This window comes from Microcebus murinus, chromosome 1 (assembly GCF_040939455.1).
Source record: "Microcebus murinus isolate Inina chromosome 1, M.murinus_Inina_mat1.0, whole genome shotgun sequence".
Taxonomy (NCBI): domain Eukaryota; kingdom Metazoa; phylum Chordata; class Mammalia; order Primates; family Cheirogaleidae; genus Microcebus; species Microcebus murinus.
This window is the reverse complement of record NC_134104.1, coordinates 150,927,602-150,941,454: the sequence shown is the minus strand read 5'-3', so window position 1 is coordinate 150,941,454 and position 13,853 is coordinate 150,927,602. Positions and strand designations below refer to the sequence as shown.

The following is a 13,853-nucleotide window of genomic DNA, read 5'->3' as shown; positions in this document are numbered from 1 at the left end:
TGGGTAAATATGATTTATCAGTTTTTATTTCCTGCAGGAAAGCAACATTCATCTCTGGACTGTGTACTTTAGGTAATCTGGGGGAAGAAAGATGATTTTCCAACAGTCTTAGCTCTCATATATAAGCAATAAACATCTATGTGGAGTAACTACTTGATGTAACTTCTTAGAATACAAACTATTACCAGCTGTCATATCTCCTATAACTCTAGGTATGTTGAATTTGAATCTGTCTCTCTCATGTTTTTGAGATCCTCAAAATTTGTATAATTTTTAGTGATTTATTTGTATTTAGAGATGAGACTCTAGTTGGATCAGTATCAACAATGAAAGTGAAGTTCCTCAGCTTAAGACATAATTCTGATTTTGGTGACTTAGTCATTCACCAAATGTCTATTGAGTGCCTACCATATACGTCAGCCAGTGCTCTTGGTGCTGGGGATACAGTATGAACAAGGCAGAGAAAGCCCCTGCCTTCATACAGCTTACATTATACTGAGAGAGCAAGCAGTTGCATAGAGTGAGCCAAGGAGATGAGAATATGCCAGCTAGGTGGTACTTCCTTTCGGATATGCAGAGAGCTTGTTTTCTGGATTTAATCTGTGGCATCTGCATTTTCCAATTTATCAAAAATTCAAATGATCTCAACTTTACTTTTGTGTCAGATTAATGAATCCAGCAAGTATTTATTGAATACCTTCCCTGCCAGACACTGTGCTAAACACTAGTATATAATGGTAAATAATAGCTCCATATAACTGGATAGAATCATATAGAGATGAATTTGGTCCTTCACAGTTGCCCTTGGGTGGGATGTTACTTGTGTATATCTTTGAAAGTGGACATGTGTGGGTATTTAGGGGGCCACTGAATCGGAGGTCAGTTGGAGCTGGAATTGCTCTTATAGAGTGATAATGGAGCGTAAAGAGCAGTGGTCGGACCTTGGCCAACAGTAAAGGTGGTCAAGCGAGAGTTGGCACTGAGTTTTAAAGAACCAGTATAAATTGGATGGCTGAGGTCTGCGGGAGTAGGTAGAGGGGAGGGAGAATATTCTAGAGGGAAAATCCTGGAAAAAATATTAAGGGTCAGGAATAAGTAACAGATTTTGGGAGGCCATTGGGAATTCAGTAATGTTAGAGCAGAATGTATATCACAGCACAATAAGAGATACTTATGTAGAGGTCAGTTTGTGTGGGCCTAGATTGGGACTTTGTCCTTTGTTCTAACATGACAAAGGATGGTTCGAAGTTCCTAATGAGGGCTACTTTAAGTACATGGAATATGCTAGTTTCTTCCTGAGATGGCCCATTCCGACGCCTATCCCTTTCCATCCCTGACGTTCCTCTCTACAGTTCTCCTGAGGAAAGTGTTCCGGATACAGGTAGCATCACAAGATATGAGGAACACAGCCGGGCTAGGAGAGAAAAAAGCTGGGCTTAGAGTCTGGGCTAGGAGGAATCGCCTTCCTTTGCGGCCCCATAGAGATGCTCCTCCCGCTTCCTAGAGAGTCAGCGGATGCCTGTGGGAGCCCGCCGCTGACGCACTACCGGCCGCGCCACCGTTGTTCCGGCTCCATAGGTTAAGGCTTGTGTCTTGGGCTTTCATGTACCTTTCGGACTGTAGGCGCCGCCAGCGGGGAGCACCCCAGATCTCACGGTGAGCGGCTGGGCCCCAGGGAGGGGAAAGGAGAGGTTCTCTGCGCGCCTCAGCTGAGGCGGCGGGCCGGGGCCTTATTCTGGAAGTGAGCCCTGGCCTTGATTCCCCCCAAATCGCTGCCCGCTCGAGCCGCCGGCCATCAGGGGCACTACTGTCGGTCCAGCAAGGCCCCGCTTGCAGCTTGAGCACTGCAGATCCCAGAGCCCAGCACAGTGCCATTCTTCACAAAAGAGACGCCATTCTTCAGTGGCGGAGTGAATGAATTAATGAGTGAGTAATGGATGGTCCAAAGCTAAGACCCGTGTCCAGAAACGCAATCTTGGGGCTCTGAATTCTCAGTCCTGATACCAGCTACTTTCTCCACCGGCTACTGTAGCTCAGAAATTTGTTTGGGAACTGTCTTAATAGGAGACAGCAAATAGTGTAAAGTACACTAGTTGGGGAATCTTGAGATTGGAGTTATAATTCTGGAGGATTACAGAGACTATTTCTTGATCTCTAAAATTGTACTAATAATCTGCGCCTTGCCTTCTTCAGAAGGCTCAATTGACAGCATGTATGTGATAGCTTGTTTGCAAACCTTAGTATCTCCCAACAAAATGTTAGTCTCTGTTACATACCAAACATCACACGGAGTTCAGGGGTGAGGCTACAGAACGAGTGACGTTGGAGCCTGCCACATGGGAAGATGATTCCAGTATAGTGCTCGGAGATAATGTAAGCAGATTTTAGTGATGATATTTTAAGCTACATTTACTTAGCACTTACTGTATATCAGGCACTATTTGAAATATTTGTGCTAATTTATTTAGTCTTCACAACAGCAGCCCCAGCACTGCAGAGCGCAGAGCCCAGCACAGTGCCATTATCTTTAGTTTAGAAGTGAGGAAATTGAGGAATAGAGAGAATAGATAACTTGTCCAAGGGCACATTACTACTAAGTGACCCAGGCTACAGAAGAGATAGATACTTGTAAGGTTTTTTGGAAGCGTCGGAAAGAAAAGACAGAGAGAAAGAATGGGGGGCAAAGCACGTGGCTTTACTGTATACTCCTGGATGAGGTTCTGGTGCCCCAAGAGAGGGGGGCCCCAGAAGTCGCCCCTTTTGAAGGGGCTGAGGCCTTTTACACCCTTTGGGTGGGTCTCGGGACTTGTGGTGGGAAGAGCTAGGGATTCTCTATTGTGACCTTGGGTGGTAGTTGAGAAATAGGGGCTGGAGGTATTTGTGGCATCCAAGAGCGGAAAGGTTCTTATCCGGGTGGACTTCTGAGTGTGGTTCCTCTCTCTGGGGCCTGGCAGTTTTGTCCTTGGCGGGTCTGGTCTCCTGAGCCTTTTTTTTTTTTTTTGATCTAGGGAAGGGAGGGGGCCCGCCACCAGCCTTAAAATACTGTGTTCTACTGCAGCCTGGGTGAGTGTGTTATTTGGTGCCAAAAGGCAAGCCAAGGAGGGCTTCAGAGAGGAGTACATTTCAATGTAATCTTATTGAAAGAAGAGTGGTTTCAGGTTCTCAAACAAGCCCAGCTAGCTTGCCCAGACTTCTTTAGCTAATTGAGGGTTAAGGAGGTGGCAGCAGGGAGAAAGCTATGAAGGTCTGAGGAGAAAGCCAGCTCTTAGTTAGGTTAGCAAGATAAGGCTACTAAGAACCTTTTTCCTTTTAACCTTCATTATAATACCCATCTCCCCATGAATCTGCAGAAGGATTCCTTTAACATCTTAAAATAATGAACAATCAGATTATTATACAATAGGCATTTGTACAAGCACCTACATTCTTTTCTGGACAACATATAGACCTGAGGGTCAGCAAACTATGGGCCAAATTTGGTCTACCACTTTTTTTTTTTTTTTCCAAAACTGTTAGTGAAACATAGCCAAGCTCATTTGTTTACATGTCATCTATTTCTGTTTTCACACTACAAAGCAAAGTTGAATAGTTGAAACAGAGAGACAGAGACAATATAGCCCATTTAGCCCAGGAGAACTAAAATAATTAATTTCTGGCCCATTACAGAAAAAGTTTGCTGAGAGCTCAGATGATCCATGATTGGAGGAAAGTGGGCATCACCAAGATCCCTTTCCTTTTGCATAGGTTGTAGCATCAAACATAATAATATCTAACCCTTACTGAGTGCCTACCATGTGGCAGATGTCTTTATCATTGCTCTGCATGAATTAACTTGTCAAGGATTCACAGAATATTATAACGGGAAGGACTCAAAGATATTTTCTAATTTGTCACCCTTTTCAGATAAACAGCCTGTTGTGTAGGCCCATTCACATGGTCTATGGAAGAGCAAAGTTTCCTGACTCCCAGTCCAATTTACTTTCATCATATTCTGAATGGGAGGCCAGTACCATATCCATTGGATCTGCATTTTGTTTTGTTTCTGGTTTTTTAAAAAATAACTTTTTCTGACTATAAAAGTAATATATGTTTATTGAAGGAAAAGTGAAATACATACAGTATAAAGGACAAAGTAAAGTGACCTATTAACTGACCTAGAGATAAGTGTGTTAGTATTTTGGTGGTTCGTTCGTTCGTTCGTTCTTTCTTTCCTTCTTTCCTTTCCTTTTCTTTTCTTTTCTTTTCTTTTCTTTTCTTTTCTTTTCTTTTCTTTTCTTTTCTTTTCTTTTCTTTTCTTTTCTTTTCTTTTCTTTCTTTCTTTCTTTCTTTCTTTCTTTCTTTCTTTCTTTCTTTCTTTCTTTCTTTCTTTCTTTCTTTCTTCTCCTTCCTTCCTTCCTTCCTTCCTTCCTTCCTTCCTTCCTTCCTTCCTTCCTTCCTTCCTTCCTTCCTTCCTTCCTTCCTCCCTCCCTCCCTCCCTCCCTCCCTCCCTCCCTCCCTGTTTTTTTTTTTTTTTTTTTTTTGACAGAGTCTCACTTTGTTGCCGGGGCTAGAGTGCTGTGGTATCAGCCTACCTCACAGCAATCTCAAACTCCTGGGCTCAAGCAATCCTCCTGCCTCAGCCTCCCGAGTAGCTGGGACTACAGGCATGTGCCACCATGCCCAGCTAATTTTTTCTGTATATTTTTAGTTGGCCAATTAATTTCTTTCTATTTTTAGTAGAGACGGGGTCTTGTTCTTATTTATGTCCTCTTTTAATGTGTATGTTTTTTTCTATCTATTAATTATAGTTTCCATGTATTGAGTGCATAATTAATGCTAATATGTGTGTGCATTTTTTGGTGTTTTGAATCCTCCTGTTTTAACATACTGTATTTTCTCATGAATATTCTTTGAAAATATGATTTTTTATTAGTTGCATAATCTATCATGTGATATTTCATTAATATTTATTCACCTGTTTTCTTTACAATTGTGGTAGTAATGTGGTCTTTTTACATAAATCTCTGTGTCATCTCTGATTATATTTTTTCACTTTTTTCTCTATTATAGAAGTTACTTATTCCTATGGGAAAACTTTCTTTTTTATTTTTTTTAAGAGACCGCATCTCACTTTGTTGCCCAAGCTGGAGTGCAGTGGTTTAATCATACCTCACTGCAGCCTCAAACTCCTGGGCTCAAGTGATTCTCTTGTTTCAGCCTCCCAAGTAGCTGGGACTACAGGTATGTGTCACCCTAGTTTTTGTATTTTTGTCTTGCTATGTTGCTCAGGCTGGTCTCAAACTCCTAGCCTCAAGCAATCCTCCCACCTCAGCCTCCCAGAGTGCTGGGATGACAGGCATGAGCCACCATGCCGATCCAAAATAGGTGCTAATGCAGAAGTTTACCATGGTTAGATTTCTCAGAGAAGATCACAATTAATAATTTGATATGTATTCTTACAGATTTAAGTTAGTTTTTTAAAAAGTAAGACAAAATATAGGTAATAGAAGAAGTTGGGGAAAATTATTCATAATTCATTGTATCTTCAAAGTGATGATTAGTTTTTCTTCTTGATCTTGCTCACATACATATTTTATGTGTTTATTTATTTGAGATAGAGTCTCACTCTGTTGCTTGGGCTAGAGTGCTGTGGCATCAGCCTAGCTCACAGCAACTTCAAACTCCTGGGCTCAAGCGATACTCCTGCTTCAGCCTCCCAAGTAGCTAGGACTATAGGCATGCACCACTATCCCCAGCTAATTTTTTAAATATATATATATATTTTTTTTTTTTTTAGTTTTCCAGCTAATTTCTTTCTATTTTTAGTAGAGATGGGGTCTTCCTATTGCTCAGGCTGGTCTCGAACTCCTGAGCTCAAACGATCCACCTGCGTTGGCCTCCCAGAGTACTAGGATTACAGGTGTGAGCCACCACACCCAGCCATAATTTTTCTTTCTTTTTTTTTTTTGAGACAGAGTTTCACTTTGTTGCCCAGGCTAGAGTGAGTGCCGTGGTGTCTGCCTAGCTCGTAGCAACCTCAAACTCCTGGGCTCCAGCAATCCTCCTGCCTCAGCCTCCCGAGTAGCTGGGACTACAGGTATGCACCACCATGCCCAGCTTATTTTTTCTATACTCATTAGTTGGCCAGTTAATTTCTTTCTGTTTATAGTAGAGACAGGGTCTTGCTCTTGCTCAGGCTGGTTTCCAACTCCTGACCTTGAGCAATCTGACGCCTCAGCCTCCCAGAGTGCTATGATTACAGGTGTGAACCACCAAGCCCGGCCCTAATTTTTCTATTTTTTTTTAAAGACAGTGTCTAACTATTACCCAGGCTGATCTTAAACTCCTGGCCTCAAGCAATCCTGCTCTGGCCTCCCAAAGTGCTGGTAGCCATACCAATTTTGTGGTTTCACTTTTTATATTTAACCTTTAATCAGTTTAGGTTTATTTTTGTGTGTGGTGTGATGTAGGAATCTCACTAAGTGTTTTTTCCAGGTAGTTAGCAATAGTCCTAAGATAATTTACAAATATTTTATTTTTTTATGATTAGAAATATTTTTGTCATATATTTAATTATTTTTATATCTCTTAGAGCATTAGAGATTTTTATTTAAAGAATTATTTAAAAAATACAGATATGCTCTCACTGTGTTGCCCATGCTGCTTTCAATCTCATGGCCTCAAGCGATCCTCCTGCCTCAGCCTCCCGAGTAGCTAATATTACAGGCACAAGCCACCACACCTGATTTAGGAATCTTTTAAATGTATAGGCCTACTGTTGAGTGTTTTTAGCCACATTACCATGATTTCAAGTGCTCTTTATGTCAAAAACTCTAAAAATGTTTTCAGCTCACACCTCTCTTCTCTATTCCAGATATGTATGTTGTACTGTTTGGATATTTTGAGACTGAATGTATCTTCTTCCTCCCCAGATCAGTGTTCTTATTCTCACTGAGATCATTGTGGTGTCTGCCTGTCATTCAAGCCATAAGCTGGCCAATTATACTTGACTTCTCTCTCTCTCATCCCTCCCCCCATATTCATCCAGTCCTGTTAATTCTGTCTCTTAGTCCAGCCCCCTTACTGGCTATTGAAACAGTCTCACAAGGGATCTTCTAGCTGTCACCTTGACCCCCCAGTCTGTACCCCTACACACTTTCTCTGCACTGTGGGCAAAGGGGTATTTTTTTTAAAAAAAAGCAACAGCAGATCTAATCATGTCATGTCTTTTATCAAACCTTTTCAAATTCATTTTATGGCTTTCTGCTCACTGTAATGTAAAGTCCTTAAAATGGTTTACAAGATTCTGACTGATCTGGCCTTTGCTTACTTTAGTCTTTATGTCTCGTTTCTCATACTTAATACCTTGACCTTACCAAATATTCTTCATTCTTTGAAAGTGAGCTTGATTTCTTCCGTATGTTCTGTTTCATCTCACTGGTATATTCTCTTTCCTTTTCACTTGTCTACTTCCTGTTTATCTCTTCTTCATGGAGGCTTTTTTCCCCAGACTGGATTAAGTCACCTCTGGTCTACATTCCATAGCACAGCATACTCACAGTTTTGTAACTCCTATACTTAAAATTATTAGTTTAATGCCTTTGTCCAGGTATTACATAATCTGCAGTCAGGTGGTGGGGCATTGTCTGACATTTTTTCCAGCATTTAGCACTGATTACACCCAATCCCCAGTCTACTGCATAAGTCTCTGCAGGACTGTGTGATAGAAACATCTCCTTAGTACCCCTCCTGTGAAAAAGGAGGAGGAAAACCCAGATAGAATCCTTTTAACCTCTCAAAATGCAATGCAGAGGGCACAGACCTCGATGAAAAGCCCAGAGGACCAACTTTATTATGTACTTCAACAGACTTAGTCTGTCTTTTCATACCTCTGAAGCTCTTCACGCTGGTAAAATCAACTCTCCATCCTTTTTTCCTTGAAATAATGCTGCCAGTTCTGTTTCTCACTTAAGGGTTATATGGAGAGATATTTTTTGAGTGAACAGTTGTGATGTTGACATTTCAAACAGCAGGGTATAACAAAACTCTCTACTATTTTTGTAATCTTTTTGTAAGTCAAAACCTATTTTACAACTTTTTTTTGTTTGTTTTTAAACTACAGACTATGTTCTTATATTGAGATGTGCCTGAAAAAAAAAAACTGTTTAATTGATATAACATGTAGAAGAAAGGACAGTATATCTCTAGTTTGTATCAAGTTAGCATTTTCTAACTACTATCCAGGCTCCTAGACATATGGTAGAAGTTCATTTATCTGTCTTAACATATTAGCCATGCTATGAGGCCACTTGCCTTGTGCCACTTTTTTATTTTTTTGAGATAGGATCTTGCTCTGTCACCCAGGCTAGCATACAGTAGCAGTATCATAGCTCACTGCAGCCTCCAACTCCTGGGCTCAAGCGATTCTCCTGCCTCAGCCTCCCAAGTAGCTTGGACTATAGTCATGTGCCATAGCGCCTGGCTAATTTTTTAATTTTTTTGTAGAGCTTAAGTCTTGCTGTTACTCCGGCTGGTTTTGAACTCCTAGGGTCAAGCAATTCTGCCGTGGCCTTTTAAAGTGTTAGGATTATAGGCATGAGCCACCATGCCTGGCCCCATGCAACTTTTGCTTATATGAACTGACTTTTTATGTAGATTAGTGTAGGATGAACAGAGAGTACTAATTAACTTGGGTTTTCCTATTTATTTAAGTTTTGTCTTTATCATTATAAGGCAATAAACAACATTCTGATTTATTCATCAAGTGCTTGAATGTTTGTCAGTATGTATGTCACTTCTTAGATACCTGACAAATAGGGTTTCTGAATCTGGAAGTCTGCAACCAATGCTGATTTTTGCTGATGCAGCCACATTGATACCCTGAAGAGGTATTGTGAGTTATTAGATAGTAATAGGCAACAGCTAGGCAACAGCTGCTCTTTCTAGTTTATTTGTTGGAACAATGATATCTATTCCCCCACCTTTTTTTCCCTTCTATGAGCAGGACTCCCAGTTTTCCAAACCTGAAGTATTTTGCATTCAAAGCAAAGAGAAGGTTTGTGGATGTTGAATATGCAAAGACATGAAGAGGGAGAGATTGGAAGAGGGACTTGTCCAGGTGAGTGAGCAAGGAAAACCAGTGGGATAAACAGGCCTGGCAGTAGGAAGCCTTTGAAAATTTTAGAAGAGAAACTAAGTGAAGCTCAGAAGATCAAAGTACTGTCTCTTACAGGGGTGGGTGGCACAGGTGTGGGTGAATATCTCTGGGGCCTACTTATCCCCAGTACATATTTTATCTTTCTCTTTTCCAGCATTTGTTTGTTGTTTTCCATTTACCTCAGTTTTCTGTCATTCTTTGACTCCCTGACTGTCTATAGCTGCCCTTTTCATGGGGGTTCCTCATTAACAGTGGTCAAGTTACTGTGATGCACATCTCTTCTACCACTTGCAACTACGAGTTGCTTGCCATGCTTGTTTTTATTGGCCCTAACTCATAGGCTATTACTGATTGCTGTTAATGTTAGGGTTCTACATTGTCAGGGGCTTCAACTCTGCCCTACATAAGAGATATTTACTCTGCTGTTTTCTTTCAGGATGGACAAACAAGCTGGCTGTAGAGCAGGATGTCTATGATATTGACTCACCAGGGACAGTAGCAAAGAGATTCCAAGAAGGTGAATACCAAGATTGTACTCTTGAAAAAAAATATGCATGTGAGGGCATGAAGAAAAACTCTCCTGGACAAGTTCTTCGGCCCTGCCTTTTCCAGGAAGGACGTTTTGGGGGAATAAGTTTCATCCACAAGGATGCACACCCTGAAATGGTTAGTCAAGAATATAGTTTTGAGAAAAGCTTGCTTTTGACCTCAAGGCTTGTAACACATCTCAGAGTTTCTACAGAAGAGAGCCTACATCAGTGGGAAACAAGTAATGCACACACTAATGAGATTTCAGACCAGAGTAAATGTTCAACTCTCTCAACACAGAAAAATTCTTGGGAATGTAATAAATGTGGAAAAATCTTTACTCAGAGCTCATCCCTTACACAACATCAGAGAACTCATACTGGAGAGAGGCCCTATGCATGTGAAGAATGTGGGAAAGCTTTTAGTCGAAATTCATTCCTTGTTCAACATCAAAGAATTCACACTGGAGTGAAACCATATGGATGTGAGCAGTGTGGGAAAACATTTCGATGTCGATCATTTCTTACTCAGCATCAGAGAATCCACACTGGAGAGAAACCTTATAGATGTAACGAATGTGGCAGTTCCTTCCGCAATCACTCACATCTCACTGAACATCTGAGAATTCACACTGGAGAAAAACCTTATAAATGTAATAGATGTGAGAAGGCATTCAATCAGAACACACACCTTATTCATCATCAGAGAATTCACACTGGTGAGAAGCCTTATCTATGCAATGAATGTGGCTCTTCTTTTCGCAAACATTCAAATCTTACACAACATCAGAGAATTCACACTGGGGAAAAACCTCATAAATGTGATGAATGTGGGAAAACTTTCCAAACAAAGGCAAACCTCTCTCAGCATCAGAGAATTCATACTGGAGAGAAACCCTATAAATGTAAGGAATGTGGCAAAGCATTTTGTCAGAGCCCATCTCTTATAAAACACCAGCGAATTCATACTGGAGAAAAACCCTATAAGTGCAAGGAATGCGGCAAAGCTTTTACTCAGAGCACTCCACTCACTAAACATCAAAGAATTCATACAGGGGAGAGACCCTACAAATGCAGTGAATGTGGTAAAGCCTTCATTCAGAGCATTTGCCTTATTCGGCATCAGAGAAGTCACACTGGAGAAAAACCCTATAAATGTAATGAATGTGGAAAGGGCTTTAATCAGAATACCTGCCTCACTCAGCATATGAGAATTCATACTGGCGAGAAGCCTTATAAATGTAAAGATTGTGGGAAAGCCTTTGCTCATAGTTCATCTCTTATTGAACACCATAGAACTCACACTGGTGAGAAACTTTATAAATGTAGTGAATGTGAAAAAACCTTTCGGAAGTATGCACACCTTAGTGAACATTACAGAATTCACACTGGTGAGAAGCCTTATGAATGCATAGAATGTGGAAAGTTCTTCAGGCATAGTTCAGTCCTTTTCAGACATCAGAAACTTCACAGTGGTGAATAATGCTGGCATTTAGGTTATGACAGTTTCTCTAGAGAGTGACTAGAAATTTGGCTAGAAGGAGAAGAGCAGGTAGAGTTCCTGGAGGGAAGGATGAAGGAGCCTTGGCTACTGCATTCTTAGAAGAGTGTTTCCAGAAATGGAGGAGGTGGGAGCTTGGAGAACGCAGAACCTACTAGTGCAAGTGGGCATCTGGGAATATTGGGTAGAATGGAAGTCCTGTTTTTCAGATAAAGCCTGCAGGTTGCCACTGCTTTGTCCCCGTGTGACTCCTACACCTTGATGAGGCATTTGTTAAATTAGCACTGTGTTTCCTTTACTACACCCCCTCCCCCACCTTCTGACTTCATTGCACGTGTTTACTGGCTTATCGGTTAATGTGGTATTCCAAACACTGCCTGTCAGTGTGGAAGTGGCATAGTTCTGATATAGTGATAAGTTTAAGTAGCCTCCAGATGTTTGAGGCATCTCTGACCATGCTACTGTGGGGAGGCTCTCTGACCTGTGCGAGTCGTCCTGTGAAGGGAAGACAGAAATAAGTCAAAAACAATCCAGATTCATTCATTCAAAAATTAGGAAATTATCTGGCAAGAACTGGGCTGATCCCTACAATGTGCTGTTGAAGAAGGCTTTTATCAGGGCAAAGGCTTTACCTGACCCTTTCAAGCTTTTGGGAAACTTGGGCTAAGAAGTAAATAGGAGGTCAGTAGAGACTTCGTGATGCCAGTTTGTGGGAAAGCAGCCAGATGTGCTGAGAGAGCCAGAGACAGGAAGACCCAATCTCTGTCCTAGAGGAATATTGGTTTACCCAGGAGAGAAATGGTCTGTTCTAGATTACTGGTGATATGAGTCCACAGAGAAGGGAGCCTGCACTGTGACTGAGCAAGTCACCTACATAACCCTGCCTGCACTAGGCTGTACACTGTCTCTTATAAGTTTGGCTGGGCCACTGGTTCACAGGGACCAGGGGAGAGGGACCTACTACAACTGATAGTGTCCAAACAAAATGAGACTTCGTTGGGAGAATGCATTAGCGATGAAGAGAGACAGCTTTTTAGGTTGGCTGGAGTTTAGGGCTACTGGACTAGTCCTTAAGAGAGTGTTAACATTTGTAATGGAATGACTTTGGAAAGAGTTCGAAAGGGAATAACCTCTTTCAAATACCCTGAAAAATCAAAATTACACAGTTTTTTACTGTGATGGTATTTTATTCTTTTGAGAGAAATGACAGTTTTCTCTTTTCTCCCCAGTCTCTCTTTCTCTCCACCCTCCCCCCCCCTTTTCTTTTCTTTTCAAGACGGAGTCTTGCTCTGTTGCCTGGGCTAGGGTACTGTGATGTCAGCCAAGCTCACAGCAACTTCAAACTCCTGGGCTCCAGCAATCCTGCCACAGCCTCCCGAGTAGCTGGGACTACGGGTGCATGCAACTATGCCCAGCTAATTTCCCTTTCATATTCTTAACTGTTGCCCAGTAACTGAGCTCCTGAAGATTGAGGATAGGTTTTGACTGGTACTTGACATAGTTTCTAAGCTCTGAAGCTTAGTTTTAAAAATATGACTATTAAAAACAACTAAAGTAAGTTGATTCTGGAATGCTTGATTATTTGGAACTCATCATTGATTTTTCCAGAGCAACCATCTTGTAAACATTGGTTTGGGCCATGAATTGCCATTAATGGGAATGTATTGGAAATATCACATATGCTCTTCTCTCTCTAGCAATGAAGATTATTTTTTTAAAACCTATCATGGAGGATTTCATAATTGAGAATCTTATAATTTCATGGGTAAAAATAACCCTATGAAAGCTTTCTAAATATTTTATGCTCATGGAAAAATACATATTTTACCAAGAGCTAAAGTTAATGTATTTATACTTCCTAAATATAAAATAGCACTTTGGAATTAATTATCGGTACATAGTAAATGTTCAATAAATATGTATTGAGTAAATTAATATATTTTAATCAACTTTTGCCCACTAGAACTACAAATTTCCTGGTGTGTAGGTATTTATAGTAATATTATACATTGCTATCTTTCGAATCTTGAGTGGACAGTAGAGAATAGGGAGAGTTTTCTTGGAAAAAAAAGAGAAATCCATAAGGGTGAAAGATATCTCTAAATTCTTTTGAGGAAGGTTTTCTTTCTTTCTTTCTTTCTTTCTTTTTTTTTTGAGACAGAGTCTCGATTTGTTGTCCAGGCTAGAGTGAGCGCCGTGGCATCAGCCTAGCTCACAGCAACCTCAAACTCCTGTGCTCAAGCGATCCTACTGCCTCAGCCTCCTGAGTAGCTGGGACTACAGGCATGTGCCACCATGCCCGGCTAATTTTTTGTATATATATCAGTTTGCCAATTAATTTCTTTCTATTTATAGTATAGATGGGGTCTTGCTCAGGCTGGTTTTGAACTCCTGACCTTGAGCAATCTCCCGCCTCTGCCTCCCAGAGAGCTAGGATTATAGGCGTGAGCCACCGCACCCGGCCAGGTTTTCTTTCTTTAAAGACAAGTCTCACTGTGTTTCCCAGGCTGGAATGCAGAGGTGTGATAATAGATCATAACTCAATATATGTAAACCTTGAACTCCTGGGCTCAAGTGATCTTCCCCAGCCAATTTTTAAATTTTTTTTTTTTTTTTTTTTTTTTTTTGAGACAGAGTCTCGCTTTCTTGCCCAGGCTAGAGTGAGTGCTGTGGCGTCAGCCTCGCTCAC

The 13,853-nt window shown here is 41.0% G+C and overlaps 1 protein-coding gene across 5 annotated transcripts; it reads left to right on the top strand.

The window, feature by feature from the left end:
* The first annotated feature begins 802 nt into the window (after positions 1–802).
* Positions 803–13,772, top strand: ZNF502 (zinc finger protein 502). Of its 5 annotated transcripts, XM_076006871.1 has the most exons (4): positions 804–1,656; positions 5,097–5,220; positions 5,955–9,097; positions 9,573–13,772. In XM_076006871.1, the coding sequence occupies exons 3-4, from the start codon at positions 9,043–9,045 to the stop codon at positions 11,144–11,146; spliced, it is 1,629 nt and encodes a 542-aa protein (XP_075862986.1). In that variant the 5' UTR covers positions 804–1,656; positions 5,097–5,220; positions 5,955–9,042; the 3' UTR covers positions 11,147–13,772. The 5 variants fall into 5 exon arrangements, with proteins under 5 accessions (XP_075862975.1, XP_075862996.1, XP_075862982.1 ...); XM_076006860.1 differs by having other exon boundaries at positions 803–1,656; positions 5,955–13,772; XM_012770350.2 differs by lacking the exon at positions 5,097–5,220 and having other exon boundaries at positions 8,984–9,097.
* Positions 13,773–13,853: the final 81 nt, after the last annotated feature.

Excerpts from the sequence above, each read along its gene's own strand:
- ZNF502 (XM_076006867.1), top strand. The coding sequence starts at position 9,497 with ATGTTAGGGTTCTACATTGTCAGGGGCTTCAACTCTGCCCTACATAAG.